This window comes from Xyrauchen texanus, chromosome 35 (genome assembly GCF_025860055.1).
Source record: "Xyrauchen texanus isolate HMW12.3.18 chromosome 35, RBS_HiC_50CHRs, whole genome shotgun sequence".
NCBI lineage: Eukaryota > Metazoa > Chordata > Actinopteri > Cypriniformes > Catostomidae > Xyrauchen > Xyrauchen texanus.
Window position 1 is genome coordinate 28,512,348 of NC_068310.1, and position 27,789 is coordinate 28,540,136.

Sequence of the window (27,789 nt, forward strand, 5' to 3'; positions counted from 1 at the left end):
ACAAAGATCAGGAATAAATGCAGAAGAACATATTGTTGATTTTGAACAATCAGATTAAAGTGTTAGTTGAATGTGTGATCACTGTATGGGCTTCTCCTTAAAAGACAGTACTGGACCCTAGTGGCTAAATAGAGTGTAGTTAGCTCTACCATCCCAAATCCAGTGGAATCAATCCCAAATCTAATGCATTTACATGTATTGTCAATGTTTCCTGCATCGCTTGTGATCCAACTGTATGAATCCATTCTTAGAGTAGGAAGAGTATCATGTAATGACAGAAGTACACTTGATAGAAAATCTTTTTCCATTTAATTGTGCAAACTATTTCGTTTCTTGACATATAAAACCTTCAATCTCATACACAAATGCATTTATTAAAGGTGCTCAGCCATAGTTCAGAGTTTGAAGAATGCCTCTGGTTTCTCATCTTCCACGGCATCAAAAAACTTCTGATAGTCCTACAAATGCAAACCGAGAAACAAACATACTGATAAACAGTCCAATAGAACTGTGGCATTAGAAAAAGTCAGGCTAAAACAGTCTCTTCAAATTATCACTTTTAAAGAACTTAAGTCATTTTTTAAAGCCATTGGTAGTAAAGTATTGCAAATACACGCAGCAGTTTGTGTGGAGTCTCTGAAATCTGAGCTGAGTGATTATTTGCTGACTTTTGAGAGGCATGTGCTTTATTGAGCATCATAAAAATATTAAGACAATATCTGCAGACAAAGTGATTAGCTATTGGTGTGTGCAGAAATAGTAGAATATTAAACTGAATTAAACTTTTTCTTAGGGATACACTAAGAAGCACCATACATTATCTATTCATGTGTCTGTCTACATCATATGGAAATGTATTTTGTGTTCCAGCCACTGGGAGTGTCTTAAAGGGTGTGTTTTAATTCTGAAGTAACTGAACAAGCCTGACTGGTCTCCTGTGTTCATATGCACATCTTTATATTTCAAGTGCTGCTTGTACAAAATAATAATAATCATTTAAATATACAGTAGCATTAACATATAATATAAACATGGACACCCTGTTTGAATGCAGTCACACTGCCACACCAAAACCATAAAGTGTACTGACAGGTATTTGTTTTGAAGATTTCCACATTGTTTGACTTCATTACAGATCATAGCCTTAACTTATTTATATTTCCTCCATAACTGTGAACTGTGCTGGCTCATTCTCAGGAAACAGCCATGTGCCCCCCCTAGTGTCCCCATGATTTACCACTCACATAATTTAGCATCACAGATATTGGCAAAATACATTTTTTGGATAGGTAACTCTGTTTATTATGTAATGATCAAATAATTTAGAAAAAAATAATAATAATAAATAACATAATATAATATAATATAGCCTATTTTTTTAGGTGAATGCATTTAAATTTCATGACAAAATTCAATTTAATTTAATCGTGTAATCTTTAACAAAAAAATACATTAATAATAATAATAAAAATATATATTGTAAGTTTAATTCATTTAATCTCATTAAAAAGTACACAATTCAGTTTGGTGGATTGTGTCATGAAATTGAAATGCGTAAATAAATGCTAAAATATTTTTTTGGTATGTATACAGTATATACAGATATATATATATATATATCTTATGAGGTGACTGTCAGACAAAACCTAACAAACTCCATATACTATGCATGTAAAAATCCCCCTCCCCTCTTGAGCCCAGTTTGTTTTGGTAGAATAGAATTGATTCAGGCCGAGTATGCACAGCAGGGTCCAAGACAAGGCTGCTGTTGATACTCACCCCACAGTATTTGTCTCCATTAAAGACTTGCGGAGGCATCGCTGAGGGGTTTCCAACTTTTTTCCGCATTTCGTCTTTCTTGTTTGTGCTTTCTGTTATGTCCACCACACAGTACTTGATCTTCTTAGCATCCAGGAACTGGAAAATCTCAGCCTGATGTCTCTTCACCTTGAAGATGAGATAAAGACATAAAAAAAAAAAAACATCAACGCCTATGGTGTATTCAACCCTATTCCTGAGATATGGATGTTTTGGGAGCAAAAAACATATTTGGTTTCTCTTATTAAAATTTGACAAGAAATGAGCAGTGTGTTTACTATGGACTTTTATTTACTTCAAATCTTTATCTTAAATATGACTGTTCTTCAAGGAAATGTTGCATTATTCATACTCAATCATAAACACCTCCATGACTTCACATAATCCAAAGGATTTGATTCATTGACTTGATTCAACAATTGATTCATTACAGAATTAACTTGAAGTGAACTGTCATAACAGGTCAAACAATACATAAAGCAATGGTTGTATATACATTCAAACATCTGACTTGTGAAATGGAATTTCAATCACCCAGTTTAAAACAGCAATGCATGTCAGCTACTATTTTACGTAAGTAAAATACAGAAACACACCTCTCTGGAGCCACTCACACTGCTGTAATAGACTGTGATGGACATCTTCAAAAATCCTAGTTTGTTGAGATTAAAATTGCAGACTGAAGTAGATCAGGGTTTTAATAGGTTGTGTGAATGTGTAACACAACAGTGTATTTAGCCAACTCAGCCACCTCAAGGACCAGGTAAGCAAGTTTTGACATGGTTCACATGACAGCCCCACTTCCTTGTCAGTCTATCACAAGTGCAGATTCTCTGTACCACCCACGCCCACACGCGCACACACGCGCGCACACACGCACGCACACACACACACACACACAAACTTGTTTTCATATAATTGTGGGGACTCCATAGACTTCCATGTGTTTTATACAGATCTAACGATAATGCCTATCCCCTAAACCTAACCCTCACAGAAAGCTTTTTGCATTTTTACATTGTCAAAAACATTGTTTAGTATGTTTAATAAGCTATTTGCCCTCATGGGGACCGCTGGCTGGGCCCCCACAAGGTAGGTGATCTCAGGTTTAACTATCCTTGTTGGTCCATATAAAGTAGTATAAACACGCACGCACACACACACACACACACACACACACACACGGTTATCTTGAAAGCAGACGGTTAAAGAAAATTGGATTTTTTTAAATAATTTTTTTACTCTCCTTCGAGTTCGAATAAATAGAGATCTAAGAAGTGTTAACTTAACACGTCGTCCAATACTAAAGGAGGTTTCATATAAGATTGTACATCAAGTAAATCCAGTCAAGACACTTGTGGTACAACGCTTTAAAGTTAGGGTGGAAGATAATTGTACATTTGGTAAAAGTGCCCCTGAGACTTTTAATCATTTATTTTGGGCGTGTCCTAAGGTACAAGTCTTTTGGAGAGAGGTAGAACATTATTGCCAAAAAGAAGCTAATATGGTTGTTAATTATATATATATATATATATATATATATATATATATATATATATATATATATATATATATATATATATATATATATATATATATATATATATATATATATATATATATATATATATATATATATATATATATATATAGAAAGAAAGTGATGTGACGTTAAAGTGTTTCTCAACTGATAAAGATAAAAATCTAGTATTTCTAAGCGATTATTATTATTTATAATTTTTATGTCTCATTATTATATACATATAGTCAAATGGATTGAAAAAATACCTGTATTTGAACAATTTAAAATTGACATTAAAACATATCTGGAAACGCTCTAGACATTTTAAAGCAATACGAACTGTATACTATGCTTACATTTTACATTTAATATAAGCATTAATCTTTCTTTCTTTTATTTTAATTTAAATTTTTTATTAATTTTATTTTTCATGTAAATGTCCCTGTAAGCCCCAGAAATGTTTTTGTACTCATGTTTGTACTTTTTCTAAATAAATTATAATAAAAAAGTCTTCCAATACTACCTTTTCTGAAAATAATAATAATAATAATAATAATAATAATAATAATAATATAAAATAATAAAACATTAAAACAAAAACACTATCAGTTGAAACCACAAAAAGACGAAAGAATGAAGAACCGCGCATACAGGCAGTGAGACAGATACCCTCTGGTCCTTTTGCTCTTAAAACAATGTTGTCGACACTATGACGTTCTCTTTACTCGCAGTCAGAGGGAAGGTATGGGAAGTTTCTGTAATCTCTGTCATAATCTGTTGTGAATATCCAACATCGTGACTTTAAAATGACCAAAACTACATCAGAAGGAATGGATAATAATATATTGCTCATTTTATGGCTTCATTTCAGAAATTTAAACCTCTCCATCGCTAATAAACAATGGCCGAGGAAGGGTAAGCATGATTGTATTGTCAACTCAAAATACTGCTTGGCGATGTTGCATTAACGTCTGCTGTTTAAGGTGGTGCATTCAGTCACTGCCTGATATAAGTTAATGCAGAACCTCTCTTGAAGAGCTCGTAATGCATCATTACACCACCTGTTAAAATCACATTCACTTACTTTTGAAAAGTCCACTTAGATGTTTGGTAATTCAAATACATTATAAGAGCAAGTTTGCATTGCCCAAATGTTCACTAAACGTGCTGCACACGTTTTGTATTAAACCTCGGCTATGATGACTTTACAATCTTTTGTCGGATACCCCTTCACTCTACTTATGAGTGAGACATTCAATCTGATAAGCCGGAGGTTCTGGATCATATGCACGTACAACTAACCCTTTTACAACTTAATAACATCCTTTGTCATGTCTCACAGCATTGCTGCCGGAGGTGTGATGGATGTCAACACCGCTCTGCCTGAAGTGCTGAAGACCGCACTCATCCACGACGGGTTGGCCCGCGGTATCCGTGAGGCTGCCAAGGCCCTCGACAAGTAAGAATCGTTTAATTCATGTAATTAACTTTATTGTGGATCAATGATGATGATTTGGCTCCCTCTACTGAAGTCTCTTGAAGACAACTGCCACTTGTTACCCAATTTCTGTCTGAGATACTGTTGATGTGTCCAGTCATACCTGTTGTAGAAGATTGAATGCTCATGGTGATCTCTTCATATGTGCCCTGCAGGCGCCAGGCTCATCTTTGTGTCCTGGCAGGAAACTGTGACGAGCCCATGTATGTCAAGCTGGTGGAGGCTCTCTGTGCCGAGCATCAGATCAACCTTATCAAGGTGTGCTTAGTAGCGTATTTTATATAATTTTAATTATGTATAAATTGGAAAAATCTGGAGATGTCATTTTACAAATTGGTTTCCATGCCTGGAAATGTAAAAAGTTTATAAATACATAATTATAATCCACATAAAATATAATATTAATGACTGTATATTAAAGTAACTAATCCGTATAGTTTTAAATATATTAATTTAAGTGTACACAACTTGTTAGTATTAGATCTATAATATAAATGTATATGCATGTTATAAATGATACATTTAATTTATAATCTACAAAGTAATATTGAAGTGTGTATGTATATATGGGATACAGGTTGTTTTGCCATTTTGATTTATTTATTTGGGCTCATACGTCTGATATGAAATAACATGCCTGTTGAATTCCTATAGGTTGATGACAACAAGAAGCTTGGTGAGTGGGTTGGTCTGTGCAAAATAGACAGAGAGGGCAAACCTCGCAAGGTTGTGGGCTGCAGCTGTGTAGTCATCAAGGTGAGTTGGGCAAGTCTGAATCCAGAATATGTTTTCAATATACTGTGTCCTCAACCTGAAATTTTATAGATTGCTCTGGGGCAGCCAATAGCTTACATTTTACAATTGGTGTTATTAAAAAGGAATGTATATGCTTCGGTATATGAGGTTGGTCTAAACAGTTGAATGTTTGGCTGAAACCGGCAGTTCAGTATGGGTGGGATTAGGGTGTTTTAGCCAGGCTGAGTCCAGATGCTGGCTCTCTGTGTCTGTTTTTAATGTCCTAGCAAGATTGAGAGGCTGAACACAAGCCGCGTGACCCTATTGTGGCTACTGAGGTCCCTGGAAGGGCAACAACTTGTCTTTCGATTCCTGTTATTTTTGCAACATGGAATTGTGTAGATATAGTTTTTGTAAAATGTAAAAAAAAAAAAAAATCTTTTCCATTTGCAGGACTACGGCAAAGAGTCCCAGGCCAAGGATGTCATTGAGGAGTACTTTAAATCAAAGAAATAAGGCACCAAATAAAAATATCTTTTTGGAAATCAAATGTTTGTCAGTGTTTCTTAAACCAAATGGAAGTTGTTTGTATTTGATTCATGCAACTTATTTTAGTGAATATACCTGTGACGCAAACCAACATTTGGCTTTGTTACAAATTAGTTTTGTCCTTTTTAGCTCCCAGTTTTATATGCTCAAGCTGCAATGTTGTCGATTTGAGCTCAAGATGCTCCTTTTTCTGTTCTTTTCAATGAACCATTCAAAATGACTAAAAATCTAAATCAAGTAATTAAAAAATAAAAAATCTCTAATATTTTTACAAATCTTTTATATAGTAATGAAATGATTGGAAAATTGAATGAGAGTCAAAGATGGAAACTCCATAAATTGTACTTGCAGCATCTGTGACGTGCTTTTACCGCAGAAATAAACTTTGTAAATATGCACTGACAATTTGCATGCTTAAAAGTGTTTTGCCCATATTAGCATGTAGTTCTCACTTTGTAAAATTAAATATTAATGTGTAATGGTGCACTGGGAATTTAATGGCTTTTAATTCAACTTTAAAATCTTATTTTTTCAAAGACTTTATCCAAGTTCTCTCCTTGAACTGTCAACCAGTTCTGACAGTTTTTAAATATTTAGAAAATTGAGAAATGAAGAGAACCAGTTTCTCAGATGTTTACATTTTATTTTTTTATCTACATTCTCAAAATAAAAACTGACACACAACAAGTATAAGACACTACAAATTATACACAGACTTTTTGCCAAAAACTTACAAAACACAAGATTTGAAAATGGCATCCTTAAGTGTTTAATGTAGTTGCTGTAAAATAATTTACATGAGTTATGGGTCTATTCTAAATTATACTTTTATTTAGAGTACGGAGCTTCAATTTTATAATGAAAAATGAAATAAAAATGTTCCTGTAGAAGAATGAGAATATGTAGTGTGTGTGTGTGTGTGTGTGTGTGTGTGTGACAAGTAGTTTTCTGAATGAGTGAACAAAAGGGATGCCCCACTTCCCTTTGTTCAGATGCAGTGTGTAAGTGATGTAAGACCTTAGTAAGCTCTTCACAAGCCTAGTTTGACCATTATCCCAGTTTCCCTTTTCCTAGTCTTTTTAAGACAGTGCAGAATTATCTCAAAGCCAGAGTATTCTTAAAAATAATCCAAAAGACATCAGCAACGTAAAAACAGATTGCAGTGTACTCTTGTTCTTAAATAGTTGTACAAAAAAGGCCTATAATACAGGTGTCGAGTTTTACAGGTACTCAAATTCCAGTGCTTGGTGGAGGGCAAGCAGGTCAGAGTGGCTGGATATTCGCCAAAAGGGCATGTTGTGCTGTTGGGAGAAACAGATTGTGACATGTGAGTACGTACATATTCCATGCTGGGAAAATAGCATGCTTGAAACACTTGAAAAGTCATGCGGAATCCTGTATCTTTGCTTAACGTTTTCAACAATCATCCGTGCATGTTAATTCACTCGTAAGGGTTGGGTTGCTTTGAGCCAACTAAAGCGCAACAGTGCCCACACACTTTGTCAGCTGTTTTGGTTATGGAAGTTTTTTTTTTTTTGTTTTCCCATTCATATTTTTCCGCAGGGCATTTCATAAAATCCTTCAAAAGAGTTCTAAGCAATGAATCAATTCAACCAGCTCCGAGGTGAATCACAACATTACACATTGATTTGAAGCAAAAAAATTAAAATTGAACAAAGAAATAAAGGCAATGACATATTGGAATTAAAAACGAAGGGAAAGATAAAACTATATATTGATATAAAGGTGTTGTAAGTATTTAAACAATATATTTATTTTTATTGCAAGATATTCAGATACATGTAAATATAAATGAGGTTTGAGACCGAGGGTTTTTCTCTGTGAGTCATAGAAGTGGGAGGTCACTGCAGCTCTTTTGACAGGCTTTGATCGCTGTGATTCTCTGATTGGTTGATCGTTTCCCTTCAGGATCATGGGTAATGTAGTTCTTCACAAGGAATTCTGCTATTAAACAAGATTTTTTTTCATGGAGTTGAAAACAGAGACTAATGACTTCAACAGAAGCATATGCCATTATTTATAAACCTCTGAGTTTACTGTAGATCTGTCTTTAATGGATTACAAGTTCTCATATACAGTGCATCTGGAAATTATTAACAGAGCTTCAATTTTTCCACATTTTGTTACGTTACAGCCTTATTCCAAAATTTATTAAATTCATTATTTTCCTCAAAATTCTACAAACAATACCACATAACGACAATGTGAAAGAAGTTTGTTTGAAATGTATTTATTAAAAATAAAAAACAAAAAAAAAATCACACGTACATAAGTATTCACAGCCTTTGCCATGACACTCAAAATTGAGCTCAGGTGCCTCCTGTTTCCACTGATCATCCTTGAGATGTTTCTACAACTTGGAGTCCACCTGTGGTAAATTCAGTTGATTGTACATGATTTGGAAAGGCACACACCGGTCTATATAAGGTCCCACAGTTAACAGTGCATGTCAGAGCACAAACCGAGCCATGAAGTCCAAGGCATTGTCTGGAGACCTCTGAGACAGGATTGTATCGAGGCACAGATCTAGGGAAGGGTACAGAAACATTTCTGCAACATTGAAGGTCCCAATGAGCACAGTGGCCTCCATCATCTGTAAATGGAAGAAGTTTGGAACCACCAGGACTCCTCCTAGAGCTGGCTGCCCAGCCAAACTGAGCGATCGGGGGAGAAGGGCCTTAGTCAGGGAGGTGGCCAAGAACCCGATGGTCACTCTGACAGAGCTCCAGCGTTTCTCTGTGGAGAGAGGAGAACCTTCCAGTAGAACAACCATCTCTGCAGCACTCCACCATTAAGGCCTATATGGTAGAGTGGCCAGACAAAAGCCACTCCTCAGTAAAAGGCACATGACAGCCCGCCTGGAGTTTGCCAAAGGCACCTGAAGGACTCTCAGACCATGAGAAACAAAATATTAAACTCTTTGGCCTGAATGGCAAGCGTCATGTCTGGAAGAAACCAGGCACCGCTCATCACCTGGCCAATACCATCCCTACAGTGAAGCATGGTGGTGGCAGCATCATGCTGTGAGGATATTTTTCAGCAGCAGAAACTGGGAGACTAGTCACGATCGAGGGAAAGATGAATGCAGCAATGTACAGGGACATCCTTGATGATTACCTGCTTCAGAGAGCTCTGGACCTCAGACTGGTGTGAAGGGTCATCTTCCAACAGGACAACAACCCTAAGGACACCGCCAAGATAACAAAGGAGTGGCTACGGGACAACTCTGTGAATGTCCTTGAGTGGCCCAGCAAGAGCCCAGACTTGAACCCGAATGAACATCTCTGGAGAGATCTGAAAATGGCTGTGCACTGACACTCCCCATCCAACCTGATGGAGCTTGAGATGTCCTGCAAAGAAGAATGGGAGAAACTGCCCAAAAATAGTGCCAAGCTTTTAGCATCATACACAAAAAGACTTGAGGCTATATAATTGGTGCCAAAGGTGATTCAACAAATTATTGAACAAAGGCTGTGAATACTTATGTATTTATTTCCTTTTTATAAATTTGCAAATATTTCAAACAAATTTCTTTCACGTTGTCATTATGGGGTATTGTTTGTAGAATTGAGGAAAATTATTCATTTAATCCATTTTGGAAAAAGGCTGTAACATAACAAAATGTGGAAAAAGCGCTGTGAATACTTTCCGGATGCACTGCAAAATCTATTCCTCTATGGACAAAATGAATGGGATTTTTACTTTGGAACCAGACTGTTGTACTCTGTTGATATTTTGGCCTTGATCAGTTTAATGCTCACTAGTTTGCTGCAATCCTGCTAATGTGGCAAGAAATCAAACAACCAGACACCGAGAAAGATTCATATGTCTCTGATATTCATCACAGTGAATTAGCCCACAACTAGCTACATGGGGTTTGATAAAGGATTTAGAATCATGCTACATTCTTCATAAGAAAGGTAAAACCAAAGTTTAAAAAAAAAAAATCCTTTTCAAAATCCTTAGACATTACAGTGTATTGCAATTTTTTATTTGTGTGTGCAAAATATACATGATATTTTGATTTGAGCCATCACACATATTGTTTAGAAATGCACCATAGTTTTCTAGAGCAAAAGTATTCAACTGGGTCTTAAAGCACTGCATCTCAGCAGATGTTTTACAGGAGGTTTAATTGAGTCTGAACTGAGTCAATCTTGATAAAATCACCATAACTAAATGCAGTCTTCTTCTGGGCTACCAGCCCAATATGATTCCCTGAAAATCATAGCAGACATTTGCACTAGAATTTCACAGAGTCTGCACATGGGAAGTGATATTGGCAAAGACCCTAGAGAACCCGCAGTTGAATAGCTCGGTTCTAGATTATTTGGGATCTGAGAAGGAAAAGCAGCTGGTCTCATATTAATATAGAAAAGAAACTGCTACTGAAATCCAATTTGAAACTACAGATAAGGAAATGAAGCACCCAAGTAAGGCACTGCCGAACAGTTACATCTAGGGCGATTTCCATTCAAAAGTGAGCATCTACTCATATGTACACATTTTGAGCACCCTACACAAAGTTAAATGTCTCTCTGTATAACCACATTTTTTTAATTATGTCATAAATTACTCACCCTCATGTTGTTCCACCCCCTTATGACTTTCTTTCTTATGCAGAACAAAATGTAATAGAATTTTGTAGTCTGCATCTTTTTTTATTCTGTGAAATTGACTGAGGCTATCATTTTGTCTAACATCTCCTTTAGTGTTCTATGAAAGTTAAGATAGTCATATGTGTTTTGAACAACCCCATATTTTTCATTGCCGTATGACTTTCTTAACATCTTAAATTTCAGTCTGTTACTAGCAATGCCAAAATTTTTGATCTGTTCCTCTCCAAAAGCTAGCTTATGGGTTTTTTTTTTTATACTTTTACAGAATGTTTGCATCCTTTTTAAAGCTTGAAAGCTCCAGTCCCAAATCATTGTAAATGCAATAAGAGTGATCTTCAAACAAATCTATCTACTTTTGTTTAGAAACATAGAAAGTCATACGGATTTGAAAAGACATGAAGCTGATTAAATTGCCATTTTTGGGTGAACCACACCTTTAAGTAATAACACGACAAAAATTATGTAAATATATTAAAAAAAAAATCTTCTGATAATCTTTGGGTTTACGAGAGCAATTTGTGGTTTTAAAATGGCAGGTATGATCTTATATTACCTCAGGTTTAAAAAATGACACATAAATGGCAAAATGACTTCCTTAAATGACAATTGTGTGTACACCTCACTAAGCACCTTGTGGAAGAGCCCTTTGTGAAGGCATTCAGTAGCTCACTTTTGTTTGGAACTACCCTACATGTAGCGTCCCCTTCCCACAGTCCCCTTTAAGGGTGCAAAACTGCCATTTGGAATTCGGCTCTAATTAAAGCTCTACAGCACACACAGCCAGGAAGTCCAATCTGAGAATTCACACACTGCTTCTGGTTCACCTGGGGGTTGTTACCTTGGCAGCAGCCTGCTCCTCTTCTACACCATCCCCAATAACAACATACACTACCTTCCTGCCAAACCTCTGAATTATGCGTTCAAAGCAACTCTCTTTGCCTGCAACATAAACAAGGTGACAGATCAGATGATGGGGTCGGAGGTGAGATTTTACCTGGCTGGCTGCATGCTCCTCATCGCGCCCATCGCCAATCACAACATACGTAATGTTAGTGCCAAACCTGGATACTATACGTTCAAAACAGCTCTCTTTACCTGTGAAAACAAGGCACACACTTAATCCTTAAAGAACTAGGAAAATTTGAATTCTCTCATCATTTAATCGCCCTCATATTGTTCCAAACCTGTTTGGACCATAAAAGGGATCATGACATGAGGAATTACATTTTCACATATAAGAGTTCATTGTACTATAAAAACATACTGTAAGTTTCAGAACTCAAAACTTCCTCCTCACTGCAAAAAGAGTATTTGTTCAAACCAAGCTGCCAAAATGACTAGTTATCTACTTCCTACACATTGTGATGTCATACTGTGGTATATATGTGCATCTGACTGCCTCCACAACAACACACCAAAGCCTAATTTACCATGTTACTTCCATAGACCCGCCCAGTAGTAGTGAGCAGTGAGATGGTAATGGGAGAACAGGTCAGTCAAGAGCAGAGAGACAATCATAACAGTAAGCGTTTACTATCAAGTCTTAAAGGAGAAGCAGCACCAAAAACGAGTGTTCCTAAAAGAGGGTCAGAATGAGGGTGGATATTGATCATGTTTTACAAATATATAGCTGTTTTTCTTTTTACTAATAATATAAGTGAACCTCAAGGAACATTAAAATAATAAAAAAGGCATGTCATGACCCCTTTAAATTATGCCCCCTAACTAAATATGACTTACATTTTGTCTATTCCTCACCTAAAGCTATGTATGGCTTTAGAAGATTTGGAATATTAGTCATATGGATCAGTGTTCTGATTCTTTTATGGTGCTTTTGCATTCTTTTTCCAATTCAATAGAAAAGAGTGAGCTGTATAATCCTCAAAACATCTCCTTTTGTATTTGGAACAACATGAGGGTAAGAAAATAATGTCAGAATTTCATTTTTGGGTGAACTATTCCAAGCACACACTCAAAAAAAGACAGATTACATGACTACATGAGAGAGAAAACTGGAGAAATAGAGAGAAAAACAATAATGGGTGGGAGATGAAGGAATAGAGCAAGAGCTCAATATGGAGAAAAATAGGGACAAAGAATGTTCAAATTTAATTTGCAGACAAAAAGACATACAATCTACTACAATCACTCAATTGCACACAGACCCTGACCTCCAAAACATTTTGTTCATGCTGTAACCACGACAACTTTAACAAACATGGGATTTGTGGAAGTGTGTGTGCAGAATCAGACTTTGTGTCAATGAGACAAAGGAACATTTGTAGATTTGGTTGGACTTGTCACACGGGTAGATTTGAATTGAATTGAAGTCTTTTTCAATATAAAAAGAAACAGCAATGTTGTTTTGGGTAAGAAACTTAACCTGAGACAAACACTAAGCACTATCAAAATAACTTCATCAGTCATGGGGTTCAATGAGAATGGGGGAGAGGCACATGCATAAAGGCTAAAAATTGCTTACAGAAATAAAATATTTACATTTATGCACTCAAGGTATTCTTTTTGGTCAGAATATGAGTTCCTTGGGAATCGAATGAGTTTGGGTTTTGCTAGTGCCATGCTCTACCAGTTGAGCTAAATGAATCATACATACATTATATGTATAGTGTTATATACAGTCTTTAATAAATACTCCTTTTATGTGTCTTAGCGCTGCTTTTGACCACTAGCTGACATCTGGGTGTGAAATTGTCACAGAGAAGAGAGTGGGTTAAATATATTTCCTTTGTGACCTAAGGAGGATCCCAAAGACCAGATGTCTATAAAGGAGCAGAACGCAAGACTGACTTGACTCAAGGGCGTAATGAGAGATCAGTGTACAGCTTTGATCAGCCAATCAGAATAAACTCCACATGACCAGAGAGAGAGTGAATGTGAGTTAATGAGAAAGGAAGAATGCCATGACCAGGTCACCCTGATCTGTTTTGATTTATGATTTAACGCTACAATGTGAGCCAAATCATGTTCCACACACACACTGACAGATTGAGCACTCTACTGTATATTACCCTCAACTGCAAAAAACAGTGTGGAAAAATCATCCATTAAATCAAGGTAAAGTCTTTTAAGTCTGTTTTATCACCTGAATTATAACTCACCTATTTTTGTTGCGCTGTAAATGTTTTCAATCGGAAAGACAGAGCCCAGACTATACAACAACACCTTAGCAAGTGCAGGTATTAACTGTGTCGTTGTCACCAAGACGTTAACACAGTTACTCCTGTGAAACATAGAGAGACAGAGAGAGATGTTACACACCTTATACATTTTGATGTGTGGCTTTGTGATAAAACAGTAACTTTATAGGGAACCGCAACATAATACAATGTGGAACTGTAAGAATATTACTATGATCCTCGCTGATGTACAGTAAGGGTCACAGGTGATTAAAGTCAAAGACAAATGTGCTGGTTTGAGTATTTCTGTAACTGCTGATCTCCTGGGATTTTCACACACAACATTCTCTGCTGCCACACGATTGGTTGATTAGATAGTTGCATGGATAAGTAGGTGTGCAGGTGTTCCTAATAAAGTGGTCACTGAGTGTATATATACATGTGTATATATACATAATAAATACACCAATCAACCACAACATTAAAACCACCTGCCATTTTGTGTATATTGTGTAGGTCCCTATTATGCCGCCAAAACAGCACCAATCAGCATCTCAGAATAGCATTCTGACATGCTATTCTTCTCAACACAATTATACAGAGTGGTTACCTGAGTTACCGTAGACTTTGTCAGTTCGAACCAGTCTGGCCGTTCTCTGCTGACCTCTCTCATGACCAAAGTATTTCCATCCGCAGAACTGTTGCTCACTCAAATGTTTTTTAGTTTTTGGCACCATTCTGAGTAAATGCTAGAGAATGTTGTGTGTGAAAATCCCAGGAGATCAGCAGTTATATATATATATATATATATATATATATATATATCTATATATATATATATATATATTTAACAAAATTATCTTTATTTGGGGGCCTTTCTCAGTAAATATTGACATATGTGATTAATTTGATTTATTAATCGGCACATCATGTAATTAATTTAAAAAAAATGTAATAGATTAACAGCCGTAATTATAACATATTTTTATAAAAAACAAAATGCAAAATCATTGTCGGTAAAACATGTTAATGGCCAGCAAATTGTCTCGCAATTGGAAGGTGTGGACAAAACAAAAGTTGGTTTTGGACCCTAACTTTACTTGCAGTATACGTACGTCCTTTCATAACAAAGGCTTAAGATGTATGAACCGACATACCGGGAGCTGATGATTGACAGGGACTTGAGCGCAGTGGTCAGCCAGGAGTCTGTGAGGGCCTCCACCTCTGCCCTCAGTTGGAGCCACGCCTCTCTTTTTGCTGGACCCAGCAACCCTGCAAAAGGACATGAACAAAACCCCACATTCATTACATAATGTCATACTCACCATTTAAGGCCAACATCATACAAACAAGCTCATGTTGAGACTATTACAATCATTTACTTATGTTTAATTTGCAACTTACAGTACATCTATCATATGACAGTATGATTAGGAGTCTTGCTCAAGGGCACAATGATAAATCATGGATTGTGGTATTTAAAATCAAACCAGGACCTTTGATTATCAGCCCAAATCTATAGTGACCAGGTTACACTACGGTAAGTCTTTACACAGTCGAGTTAAGTTTGCTCTGTGCCTGCTCAACATTCTGTGTAAAGAAGCAATACCTCATAAAAGCCAGACTAAATTAAGCCGGCTCTGACCACCTCAGCCCCTAGCATCAAAGGCAGTTCTGATACCACTTTGTATCTGTATAAATGAAATGCAGCATCAGAACAACCTTAAACTTAGTTGTCGTCATGATAGAGCATATATTTAACAATTCAATTTCAGATTTAATAGTATAAGTTTAATTAGGGCAGGGCGCACATGGCTCAACTGCACATTCTAACAGAGAAACTGCACTCAGTAGCAAAACCACGCGAGCGTGCACGTGATAGAAACAAACTAGTTTTTGCAAGTTCTTTGAAACAGAGTATAAATTAAATACATTTATGATTATATTATTGTTTGTTTGAATGTACCATGTACCACGATTAATCGTGATTAATTACAGAAAACTGTGCAATTAATTAGTTAAAAATCATTAATCGATTAACAGCACTAATTTTAACATTTTCATAAATTTCGTATTTCTATATTCATAATTTTATATTTAAAACATAAATCTCATAACATTATTTATGCATTTGTAATTGCTGGGTAAATACATTTATGCCTGCTCTGAGTAGCATTAAACAGTCTGCGTAAATACACAGAAATGCCACTTCAGATGCAGCTTCTGTGCCACCTTTGCATTGAACTTTTAGCCAGTCAAAATCTTACCCCCCACATTGTTTTTGTAGGTGCAGTATAATTCCTTCACTCGTCTGTATCGGAAGGCTAACTTCCTCATCCAGTCAACACCGCCCCTAACACCTGTTGCTAGGCACAGACTTGCGGTTGTAGCAGCTGCATGGAAGCCATCAGTGGCAAAACTGTAAGTACTGTTGATAATAACAATAACAATCTTGTTTTACGTACAAATATAATACATGTTCACTCATGTTTATGACATATGTTTTGAAGTTTTTATCTTTGAAAATAGTTTTAAACTGTTCTTTTCACAATGTACTGTATAAACAGTTTGACATAAATAAATAAATAAATAAATAGAAATGAGGGGTAATAAGACACAATTCATTAATTGTTTTTTGTACATGTCATAAACTCACCTGAGGTCCTGACCGTTATCATCTGATGAGGCATCATCAATGTGCACCTGATCACACTCCTTTAGGAACACACAATGGGGTTACCAAAGCTAACCAGCAGGGGGCCACACAGTCACATAAACATTTACAAAAGGAGGTAGGCACACACAAACATGTTCTGACTGGAAGAAAAAAAAAGGAAAACTGCTAAAAGGAGAGGGAGTTTTCTTACCTCTAAATCATTAAAAAATAGATGTGTGTCAGCAAGATTAAAGATCATCTCCTCCATCCTTAAACCAAGTGTCACAGCCAAAGGAGGTTCCTATAGCATCGATATTCAATATTAGATCCAAATAAATTTCTCTGGATAACTGCCATCATCATAATTTTCAACACTAACAACATTGTCATTAAGAGTGCAGTTAACACTAAAGTACCGGTAGTCACAAATCTTACAGTTTTGGAAGCTGATTTAAAAGGTGTTACCAAGTTACTTGAGGGTTGTTGATGCACAACATGTCCATGAACCTTTTATTATGAAAATGTAGGATTAAATTATTAAAATTTATTTGGGTGTTTCTTCAACTTTCGATACTTTTAGCACTGTGGACTATTTTTTACCACATATCAAATTCTATACTGTGTCTAAAGGTGCTGGAAGTTATTTTTTTCATGGAAAAGTATGCAAAGAAATATTCCTACTCCCTTAAAGTTATTAATGAAATAAGTGTCCTGAGATATCTCCCCAGTCTCTGTGACAGCTGTAGACTTTGTAAACAGCAAACAAAAATGTGTCAGCTGACCACAGATATTGATGCTTTTCACCTGCAATCATTTTGCTCGTTCTCATAGTGTTGTCTTTGAAGTGGATCATTGAGGCTACGATTCAAAATGTTTGTCAGTTGAGGGCGCTATTGTGCCACTGTTGAATTTGACAGCCACAGGAACAAACAATGCTGCTCCTTTGCTCAGTTTTGGTCTCAAAACCAAAAAAAAAAAAAAACTCTTTGGAGGGCGGGGTTTTGGAAAGAGGGGGCCAGAATAATTAAATGGCTCAGTCACGTGAATGCTTCAGAATGCTAAAAATGCTTACAGCACCATAATGAATTCTGTGGTAGAAATAAAATGGCAGACTCCTTTGTCTTGCTAAGGCTATTTTCATAGCTAACATTTTATGTAGCAACATACACACAATTAAATAATGTTTTCACATTTTTGGCATAATTTGGCAAAATTACAGCTTGATTGGAAATTATGCCCGATAAAAATACTCTCCTCATAAGTGATATTTACCTTGAGTTTTTTTTTTCTATAAACATCACATTATCACATTAACTAAACAAGTACATTAACTTCAGTCATAACAGTCATAATTCAACTTTGGGACAGTCGTAGTTATAGATATCATTTCCCTACAATAAATATTATAATTGTTAATGTTTATTTCAGTCTTAGTTTAGATTATTGTAGATTTAAACATGCTATAATTTGTACATTTATGATGGATTTTCATAGTTTAAAATGTATTGTCTGGGTCTGGAAGAAGGCTAAACAGTAATATCTATACATAAAAGCCATTATAAAAGTACCAAAAGTAAATTATGAAGGCCTGGTAAAAAGTTGCCAAGTCAGATATAATGTTACCTTCTAATAGAAAAAAAAGAAAGAAAAAAAGATGAAATCGGTTGGTTTTATTAAAAATCAACCCCTGGAACATGACATTGCTTGAAGTTAAAGAAACACCCATATACAAGGGAAAATATATGACATATTTTATGTGCTATGAAAATTGTGAAAAACTAGTTTTTTTTGCAGTTCTCTTAAATAGTCAAAATAGTCCCCAAATCACTTAAAAAGTATGCAGTCTTTCTACATGGAATAGATTTAGATTTAGAGTAATACATGTCATACCACACTGCATGTCAACATTGAAAAAGTATTTAATGTCAACTACCCATAATCAATTCCAACACACATTTTGCTCCTTAAATATAATGTTCACCATTTTCAGCAAATGACTACACTTGTCTCAGACCATCACGACCACCTTTCAAGCGTGCACACACACAGAATGAAAGAAAGAGAGAGGGGGAGGGCATACAGCTGTAAAAATCATCATATGTGATGAATTCTCTTGGCTCAGAGGCGATTGGCCAAGACAGTGAACGAGAATAGAAAGGCGCACACACACACACACACACACACACACACACACACACACACACACACACACACACACACACACACACACACTTAGTGTTGAAACTCAGAGTTTGGAAATGATGATTCAACTGTTTAAAAATGTTTAAAACTCAATATAAGCAAGTAAAAAAATTATAATTGAGGTGATTTTTGTTAACATTAAATTAAACAACCCAAGACATATTGCCGTAGAACTGCTTTGCCATTTTTTTAATACTTTGGAATGATGATTTCACACTCTTTGCACTGATGTCTCTGTAAGTCAGTGTGCTTGTTTTGCCATTTAAGCGCGTGACAGCATGTGCAATGTCTCTGACGGGAGTGCCTAAGAACGGAGGGTTTTGATCGTCATAGAGACTGCAGAAATAGCGCCAGAGCCGTGAATAGACTCAGCTGTCTCCATGTCTCTCACCAACCGAACGACAAGAAATTAGGAAAGGTGTCAGACGAAGTGTGACACTTCTCTCTCCTCTTAAGTCTGACCATCATAGTACTGAATCTAATAACCCTGTATAAGGGAGTCATAATAATGGGTCAAGATTCAAAACTCAAGACTTTATTATCAATTTAAATATGCTAGTTTTTTTTTTTTTCAATGAGGACTCTAGAACACACACACATGAAGCCCAGGAGGACATCTGGGGTGAAGTGTGTGTTCAAATTAATTGTAAAAGGCACCTTTGTGTAAGAAGATCAGGGGCAGTGGAAATTTTAGAATATTGAAGGACCTGTGAATCCTTTATGTAGCACAAAGTATGAAATCCACAGCATGTGTATTTATGATAATAATATAATTATTACATAATATAAACAGGTTAAATTATTTTAAATACTGCCTGACTGCACATTTGTGGTGATCTACTCTACTATATGTGTCAGTGTGAGTCTTTATGTGACTCTTTGAGAGCATTTATGTATATGTGTGTAGTGCGCATGTATTTGCCCTCACCTTGCCGTATTTCTGTGCATAGGAGCCCGTGAGGAGTGAGTGAAACACAATGATTGTCTCGTCCAGATCCCAAACAAACACCCTCTATGAAAACATGCACACACACACAACACACAGAATGAAATGTTGGATCTCAGTAAACAAACAGTGATAACACAAAGGATCATGCAGTGTCAATCTCCTTCTGTGTCTGTGATAGTGTGCGAGAGTCAGTTTTGATATTTATTTTGAAGTGTTTTGCATGGATACATAACTGTATTTTATTTGCTTGCTCCTTATATCTATTTCATATCTAAGGTGGCAAAATTCTGAGAGCACTGGTGAAAATTCTTCTATTTTGCAATTTTCCACATTCAAATTTCAAATTTTATTTCAAATTTTCTAATGAAATAATTTTCATTAGAAAAATTACGTACGTAACCTTGGTTCCCTGAGATAAAGGGAACGAGATATTGCGAACACTAGCCGCACTACAAAACTCTTTCTTGAGGCATGAGCGATGCGCTCCTTGTGTATAGAGTACATTGGTGTATGCATATACTGTATTTAAATAAAAACATACCTCAAGGTCACTGTCAGGTGGTGGGGAGGGGTTGTTCTTTCTGCCCCGCCCTCTTGCTTTAGCCCCACCCCCTCGACAGGACCGGTCCTCCATCTCCTTAATAGGTGTGGACGGGCTTTGCCCAGCCTCAAACTCACCTACAAATGGGTAACCAGAAAAATGTATGAGCTGTTGTTGAGCAGCACCAAATCTAAAAAAATATGACGCATAGTCCTAGTAGGAAAGCCATGCATTCAAACTCGAATGTGCGCATTTGTGTCTGAGTCATAAACTTTTCAGTGGACATCAAGATCAGGTCAATACTCTGGCAACTTTCCTGTCTAAAACAGAATTACAGATAATGCAGTGTCTGTTACAGTATTAAATCTACATCAGCGGCTATATGCTATCTTTGGTTCTAAACTGGCAATGTGTTCTCATGCCTTCTTTCAAGAAAAAACTTTTACATTAGTCATGAAAGTGGGAAATTGGCACGCCTGATAGAACATGTTGTGTGTGTGAGTGTGTATGAGCAAAGGTACTGTAATGAGTTCTTCTGAACTGCAGCCAACCTAAATCACAGAGAAATGCAGCTCTTGGACCCCACTGAATTTTGGACCTTTTGGACTAAACTCCCAATCACCACAGCTCTAACATAATCAGCAACTGCAAAAAACCTTTGTCCCAAAAGCCATGTTGCAATAGTTAAAACATTCTAACATTAATTTAACTGTCAACTGTGTGATTAGCTGCTCAATTGGGACAATTTCCTTTAAAATGCAATGCCAATTTTCTCATTTCTGACAGATAACAGATAGCAGTAGAGAAACTAACAAAAAAAAAATGGCAGTCAAAAAAGTCAGTAAACTACCAACTGCAGTTATATAGGTTTCTTCTTTGTATCCATTGAATGTAGCTTTGTGTTAATCATTTAGACACACTGACTAAGTAGGGCTGCCCCCGACCACAGATTTTCCTAGTCAACTAGTAGGAATTAATTTAGCCATTAGTCGACCAGTCGCATGTTTATGATATTAATTTAATTGCTTGAATATATATTGCATCAAAAAATGGTTTGTGTTCCAGGACTGAGAATGTTAGAAGTACTCTATTCTACTCCACATAAAGATACAGACATGCACTTGAAGAAACACACTTTATTATATTATTAAGAACAGATGACACAAAAGATATATATTTATATCTATATATCTCGTATACAAATGTATTCACACACATTATGTATTTTCCCGAATAACTAAATGCCCGACCAGTAGAGAATGCACAGATGAAGCTTCTTTTCCAGAGAGATGTTTTCAGCTGTTGTAAAGCCAACTTTCAAATATTTAAACGACACACATTTTAATTGCACTTATTTTTTTCCAAGTTTCATTTGAAGTTTTAGTTAAATTAAAAAAATTAAGTTCTACGATTGAAATCAAGGTGTCTTGCTTTATTGTGTAGGCTTAACCATAACCCTACTTCATGAAAATTACCCCATAGTATCACCTAGTGTCCAACCAGCAGTAATACCGTTGTTGGTCGTTTTTTTACTGAGTTTTTTCTGTGACCAACAGACCAATTGAAACTTGGTCGACCAAGACTCTTCTCATCGACTAACCTTTGGTTGAATATCAAGGGGCAGCCCTAGAACAAAGAGTGTTTTGCTTTGAAACATCTTTAATGATTGGTGCTTACCTGGATTCAGGTCAGCGGCTTGCCCTGTCATTATGGGGGTGGTGGAGTCTTGCAGCTGATAGGAGGAGACTGAACCTGTGCCATCCAATGTGCTGTTAGATGTCATGTAGGAACCGTAGGAGGTGGAGTAATACTGAGCATACTGATTCTGCCCAAACGCTGTATATGATGGGTACTCCTGCTACAAACAAACAAATAAAAGTATCACTAATGTATGTGAACATTTATATATTGATGGTTCTCAAACATACAATTCAGTTAAATGTTGGACGAATGTATGATCATCACATACAATTTAAGGGATAGTTAACCCAAAAATGAAAATTCTCGTTATTTACTCACCCTCAAGATATCCCAGGTGTGTATGACTTTCTTTTTTCACCAGAACACATTTGAAGATTTAAAAATACTAATATCTTAGCTCAGTAGGTCTTTACAATTCAAGTGAATGGATATTTCTCTTTTGAAGCTCCAAAAATCACAGATGGTCAGCATAAATGTCATTGATATGACTCCAGCGGTTAAATTAATGTATTCTAAATCGATACGATTAATTATAACTATAATACAAATTACTTCAATATTTTCATTTTTGGGTGAACTATTGCTTTACATCAAAATAAGAGTTTTGTGGCTTTTAGTCCATATTTGTTTCCATCTATAGTATATGCTAGTGTACTCTTAACTTTTAGCAGATATTCACATTTTAAATTTATAGTCTTTCTCTTCTAGGAAAATAACAAAAAATATTGATCACTCATCTTGCACTACACAGTTGTTTGTCCAATCAAATGCTCTCTATAATGAGAATGTCCCTCGCCCTGCAACCAACCAAGCAGTGTAGTTCATGGCTGTGGCCGTAACTGAAGCCTATTGGCTATTTAAATAGCGATTCGATATCGCTGATAATTCGATATGTCCTGTTTAAACTTCCTGTCTAAACAGGAATTATGTCAACACTGGACACAAACCTGCGCCCATCCAGCGATTTCATGGTTCTTTAAATGAGTAAGCATGAGAGATGGAGTTTTTAGGGTAATATTGAAGAGAGAAAATAGAGAAAGCAATAAATCTTGGATGTGAAGATTTTTGGCTCATCCACACAGAACTGGGTTTGATGGGAGGCTTTTTTTTATCACCCCCCAGGCTGCTCTTGTATCTTTGAGAGAGTTTTACATGCACAGACACAGGCGGGTCTCTTACGGGAGATGACTCTAAAACTGTCACTGACTCGTTCTTGCAAAAACAAATCGGCACAGTAAAATGCTCACAGCAAAACTGCACTACAGCTTTAACTCTCTCGTTTTGTCCCAAGTCCACTCACTCCTTCATTTAAACCACTGCCAGAACTTTACTTTGTTTACACAGCTAAATTCATCAAGGGGGGAGTGTAAGTGTAGTTTGGTCTTTTTCTTTGGCAGCACGTTTCATCATAAAAATTGAGGGAAACATTAAGTCCTAAAAACATAAATTCCCTCTGATGAAGGATGGTGACTTGCTCTGCGAGATCTGGGTTGTTTTTGAACTCCTGAACTCTGATGTTATTGGTTAATGTGTATGTGTATTAACAACATGTGTGTGTGTGTACCTGTTGTGTGGCAAAGTTGCCTGGATTGGAGTTGTTGGAAGTGTAGAGACCCGGAGAAGTCGTAAAACCTGACCCTGCTGAGAAAGAGAAAATGAAGTGGATTCAACACTCGTTCAACATTTAAATAAATGTAACAGGTGATGTTTGGCCTTATCACAGATCTCTACAAGGCTCTGCTTTGAAAAAACAATCAACCATTCAATTCATCATATTGCAATCTGATTGGGCAATACAATTCAGCAATTTCAGGACAACATTGTCATTGAAGACAAAGTCTAACACAACATCATTTGCATCTATGTCCCAAGCAACCTCGTTCAACAGATGCTTTAATTGTCCCAGGAAAGCCTGACAAAATAAAAAAAATGGCTCCAAGAATTTTTGTTCTGGCCTCGAATGTGGACTGATGTCAAAGCCACAAACTTTCTTGAAGGATACCACACCATACCATCAGCCACCTCAATGAAGCGCTGGGTCAACATCTTAGGTGACTCGCAGTACAAACTTAAATGGCTGCCCTGGACTGTACAATATTCATAATTAGGCATAAATAAATGCGGACCTGGCATCTGATAGGGTGAATATGCTGTCTGTCCAGGCTGAGGCGTGGTAAATCCAGGACTATAGCTGAGCCCTGATTGGAGGGTTGACTGAGTCTGTGTGAGTCCTCCCTCTGTCTTTATGCCCGGCAACATGACCCCCAAATCTGTAGCTCAAGAGCAAGAAAGTGGGTCTGTCAATCAAACTGGATTGAAGATTACAATCTTTAGAGATACAGCTTGGAATACACAAACACAACATCTAAGACACATACTCTAATCTTCCCACAAGTAAACAATGATAAAGGATCTACCGTAAGTGGAGAGGCCGTAAGGTGGAGTAGTTTGAGAGTAGGGCGTGTAAACTGTCGACTGCTGCATGCTAGTGAACTGTGATTGGCCAGTGTAGGCTGACATGGGAGGAGCCACGGGAGTAGACAAGATGTGGGGGTAAGGCCTGCAAATCAAACACAAAATCAAAACATCCAGATTTAGAGTAGATTTTTAGATGCATTAGATGATATGTGTGTGTGTGTGTGTGTGTGTGTGTGTGTGTGTGTGTGTGTGTGTGTGTGTGTGTGTGTGTATGAGACTTACTTTGAGGGGTAGAGTGGAGGTGAATACTGGTGAGCCGGCCGAGGGCTGAATCCACTGCTGCTTATAACTACACATAGAAAGAAAATAAATATAATAGTTTAACTAGATCATATAGGGGTTTTCAAATGTTTTGATGCCAAGGACCCTCAAATATGATGATTCTCTTACAAGGGACACTCTTCATAAAATAAAAAGGCTGCTATACACTTTTATATATTAAAACCCAGTTATTGTGTGTGAGAAAAATTGTAAGTGTGATATTAGACAACATATTTTGTGCAAAAATAAATAATTCGCTTTTATTTTGTCATTATACTCAAGTCATAAGAAATTATTAAAATATTATCTGGAAGACGTATTTTCCATCTTAATTTGACAGCGCATCTTGTTCCTACTCAATATAAGACTAATGTTAGATGTATAAACCTAGTCTTTACAAAGCAGAGTATAATAATAATAATGTGAATTTTAGTAAATGATAAAGGATAAAGTGTTAAAGGATTTGTATTTTATACATCTTTATTTACTTCTTTTACATTACATTTTCTGCGGCCCCTTGCGGGTCCCCGGACCACAGTATGAAAAACCCTAATGTAGATGATTTCTTCTCACATATACTTCAATAACTATAAATAAAGGCACTTTTAAAGGCAAAAGGCAAATATATTTTAAGTGTTTTAAAGGCAATAAAGGCAAAAATTATATTTTCTCTTCTTTTCAAAGGTTACACTCTGTTGTTGTTTTACTGTTGAAATTCAGTATTCAGGGACTACTAATATTTTTGCTTGTGTTTTTTTATCATTGTGTAAGGTGCTTTGGATAAATTAAATTAATGTAAATGTACATTTCTAATGATAATGATTTGTAATTCAATTGTGTAAATTAAATCAACTAGAGTAGAATCAGAATCAGCTTTATTGCCAAGTATGCTTACATATACAAGGAATTTGTCTTGCTGACAGGAGCTTCCAGTGCACAAACAATACAGCAACAAGACATAGATAATAATAAAAATAATAAAACACACACACACACACACACACACACACACACACACACACACACACACACACACACACACATACACACACGTATACATACATGCACACATACACATACATATACACATATATACAAATATATACATACACACATACACACAAACACACACATATACACATCTATACATATATATATATATATATATATATATACACACACACACACATACATGCACACATACATACACACATATATATATACACATATACACACACAGACACATACACATATATACAAATATATACATACACACATACACACAAACACACACATATACACATATATATATACACATACATGCACACATACATACATATATACACATATACACACAGACACACACACACACACACACACACAGACACACACATACATACATACACACACATATCTAGTGCAAATCTAAATATAAATCTGTTATATACAGTGCAAAGGAATGTAATGGCAGAAGAGGTTGGATGTGTTGGATGAGTATAAAAAGATTAGACTGTGAATTGCACATCATTATTTCTATCTGAGAAATACTGTATCAGCACTCAATACTGTTGTCAGCTGTCATTTGTTTTCCCTGGATGTGTACTTTATTACATATCAAAACCATAAAATAAAATGTGTGATGGACTTCTTCCATTCGAAAAGCATTTGCCAAGAACCTTCAATGCAAAACCAAACACACTCGCACACATGCATATTATATTTGTGCTAACGCAAACACAGGTTTTGATTGACAGCTCACAGTCTTTCTCTCCAGCTGGATTTAATTTAACAAAAATGGGGGGAAAATACAACGCAAACGATACTCTAAAACCAGCCTTTTGTCTACATCAATGATTATGCTGGCTTCCTCCGCTTGCCTTCCCAATTCCTGGTTCGTCCACTCTTCCTCTCCTTTCTTTAAGTTCTTAATATGCCATATCAAAAATGTAAACTGACAATAACATCTTTCCTGGAAAAACTGCCATTGCTGTTCACCAGAATATGCTGTGTTTTGAATGCTGGTGTGCTGGTGTCCCTGCCAGGCTTAACATAAAGTGCTGGGCTCAACAGTTAAGCTCAATCGACAGCATTTGTTGCATAATGTTAATTACCGCAAAAAATTATTGAGACTCATCCCTCAAAAAACTAAAAGCAAAAATCAGGGAAACACTTACAATTGATATGAATGGGGCCAGTCCATAAACCTTAAAATATACACAATATCAAAAGTATAGCCACAAGACACAAACATTATATGTGTTAACATGATTCGAGTGTGATCAAATCAGGGAATTACTGGTGTTACAGCGTTTACCAGGTTACAGACTTTACTGGCGTTATGGCATCATAAAAATGAAGTTGTAATATTGGATGTAACTATACACAGACAAGGTTAGTAAGCGATTTTATCACTCTAAATTCATGCCAACACATTGTGTTTACGTCTTGTGGCTCTGCGTTTGAAACAGTGGTGTATCTTAATGTATCCTAATGCCCATTCACTTTTATTGTAAGTGCCTTGCTGTAACTGTAATTTTAGACAAAATTATGTTTTGTGGAAATCGACACTTTTCACAAATGCTGTCGATTGAGCTCAACTTGTATTGAATCCAAAACATTCTTTTAATCAGCCAGACTACCTTGGTTAACTTTGCAACCTTGGCTTTGCAAGTGAATAGCATTGCTATGCTGGTCCACCAGCTAGAATCAGCCAAGATCAGCATGGAAATTCTTACTGGTCTAAGTTGGACTTTTTAGCAGGCTTGTCAAAGTTCTCTTCCTGAGCTGAAATGTTTCCCAATAGACTCCAGTCAGGGTAGACACAATTTTTCGAGACTGAAAGCGAGGCTATGAGGGATTGATGTGCATCTAAATGTTCACAGCCTAAGTTGTTCTGAGTTTTTTGTCCACAGGGATTTTTTAGCATGCCATTTTTTTTATGTTTTGTCAGCTGAACCAATGTATCAAAGAGTAGAACTCCTTGAAAAGACTATAGGTCTATACCTCACTTCCATCACTTTCAATCATGAAAAAACAGACTACGGTCTATCTCACTGAGAGAAAAATGGTTCAAAACAAATCAACAAAACCATAAATAAACAT

The 27,789-nt window shown here is 36.3% G+C and overlaps 3 protein-coding genes and 2 non-coding genes across 17 annotated transcripts in view; 3 read left to right on the top strand and 2 right to left on the bottom strand.

Annotated features, from left to right (window-relative positions):
• Nucleotides 1-274: 274 nt before the first annotated feature.
• Nucleotides 275-2,601, bottom strand: LOC127628867 (SH3 domain-binding glutamic acid-rich-like protein 3). Its single transcript, XM_052105811.1, has 3 exons — nt 2,415-2,601; nt 1,780-1,947; nt 275-458 (listed from the first exon to the last, which is right to left on the bottom strand). Exons 1-3 carry the CDS (start codon nt 2,457-2,459, stop codon nt 396-398), a joined length of 276 nt encoding a protein of 91 aa, XP_051961771.1. The 5' UTR covers nt 2,460-2,601; the 3' UTR covers nt 275-395.
• Nucleotides 2,602-4,039: 1,438 nt separating this feature from the next.
• On the top strand, nt 4,040-6,123 carry LOC127628864 (40S ribosomal protein S12). Its single transcript, XM_052105809.1, has 6 exons — nt 4,040-4,082; nt 4,212-4,255; nt 4,683-4,799; nt 4,994-5,096; nt 5,493-5,594; nt 6,027-6,123. The coding sequence occupies exons 2-6, from the start codon at nt 4,242-4,244 to the stop codon at nt 6,087-6,089; spliced, it is 399 nt and encodes a 132-aa protein (XP_051961769.1). The 5' UTR covers nt 4,040-4,082; nt 4,212-4,241; the 3' UTR covers nt 6,090-6,123.
• On the top strand, nt 4,534-4,608 carry LOC127629361 (small nucleolar RNA SNORD101). The gene has a single exon (XR_007968757.1). It is a non-coding gene; the product is annotated as a small nucleolar RNA SNORD101 (small nucleolar RNA).
• Nucleotides 4,836-4,921, top strand: LOC127629369 (small nucleolar RNA SNORD100). The gene has a single exon (XR_007968763.1). It is a non-coding gene; the product is annotated as a small nucleolar RNA SNORD100 (small nucleolar RNA).
• Nucleotides 6,124-6,757: 634 nt separating the features above from the next.
• The window catches only part of LOC127628739 (eyes absent homolog 4-like), a 48,029-nt gene continuing 26,997 nt past the window's right edge, over nt 6,758-27,789 (bottom strand). For 3 of the 13 annotated variants that reach the window (XM_052105595.1, XM_052105596.1, XM_052105593.1), the window contains 14 exons: nt 24,649-24,715; nt 24,366-24,508; nt 24,075-24,218; nt 23,513-23,586; nt 21,925-22,105; nt 20,248-20,384; nt 19,686-19,769; nt 16,767-16,856; nt 16,556-16,614; nt 16,167-16,327; nt 15,057-15,171; nt 13,882-14,003; nt 11,601-11,701; nt 6,758-7,423 (listed from right to left, as the gene is read on the bottom strand). In XM_052105595.1, coding sequence (XP_051961555.1) covers nt 7,343-7,423; nt 11,601-11,701; nt 13,882-14,003; nt 15,057-15,171; nt 16,167-16,327; nt 16,556-16,614; nt 16,767-16,856; nt 19,686-19,769; nt 20,248-20,384; nt 21,925-22,105; nt 23,513-23,586; nt 24,075-24,218; nt 24,366-24,508; nt 24,649-24,715 — 1,559 coding nt within the window. In that variant the 3' untranslated portion in view covers nt 6,758-7,342. Of the gene's footprint in view, nt 7,424-11,586; nt 11,702-11,756; nt 11,858-13,881; nt 14,004-15,056; nt 15,172-16,166; nt 16,328-16,555; nt 16,615-16,766; nt 16,857-19,685; nt 19,770-20,247; nt 20,385-21,924; nt 22,106-23,512; nt 23,590-24,074; nt 24,219-24,365; nt 24,509-24,648; nt 24,716-27,789 lie in introns of all 13 variants that reach the window. The other 10 variants (XM_052105588.1, XM_052105587.1, XM_052105583.1 and 7 more) reach the window with 7 other exon arrangements.

Excerpts from the sequence above, each read along its gene's own strand:
- LOC127628864 (XM_052105809.1), top strand. Across the intron at positions 5,097-5,492 it reads ATCAGATCAACCTTATCAAG|GTTGATGACAACAAGAAGCT; the intron begins GTGTGCTTAGTA and ends GAATTCCTATAG. Across the intron at positions 5,595-6,026 it reads GCAGCTGTGTAGTCATCAAG|GACTACGGCAAAGAGTCCCA; the intron begins GTGAGTTGGGCA and ends TTCCATTTGCAG.
- LOC127628867 (XM_052105811.1), bottom strand. The coding sequence starts at position 2,459 with ATGTCCATCACAGTCTATTACAGCAGTGTGAGTGGCTCCAGAGAG. Across the intron at positions 1,948-2,414 it reads GTGTGAGTGGCTCCAGAGAG|GTGAAGAGACATCAGGCTGA; the intron begins GTGTGTTTCTGT and ends CTCATCTTCAAG. Across the intron at positions 459-1,779 it reads ATGGAGACAAATACTGTGGG|GACTATCAGAAGTTTTTTGA; the intron begins GTGAGTATCAAC and ends TTGCATTTGTAG.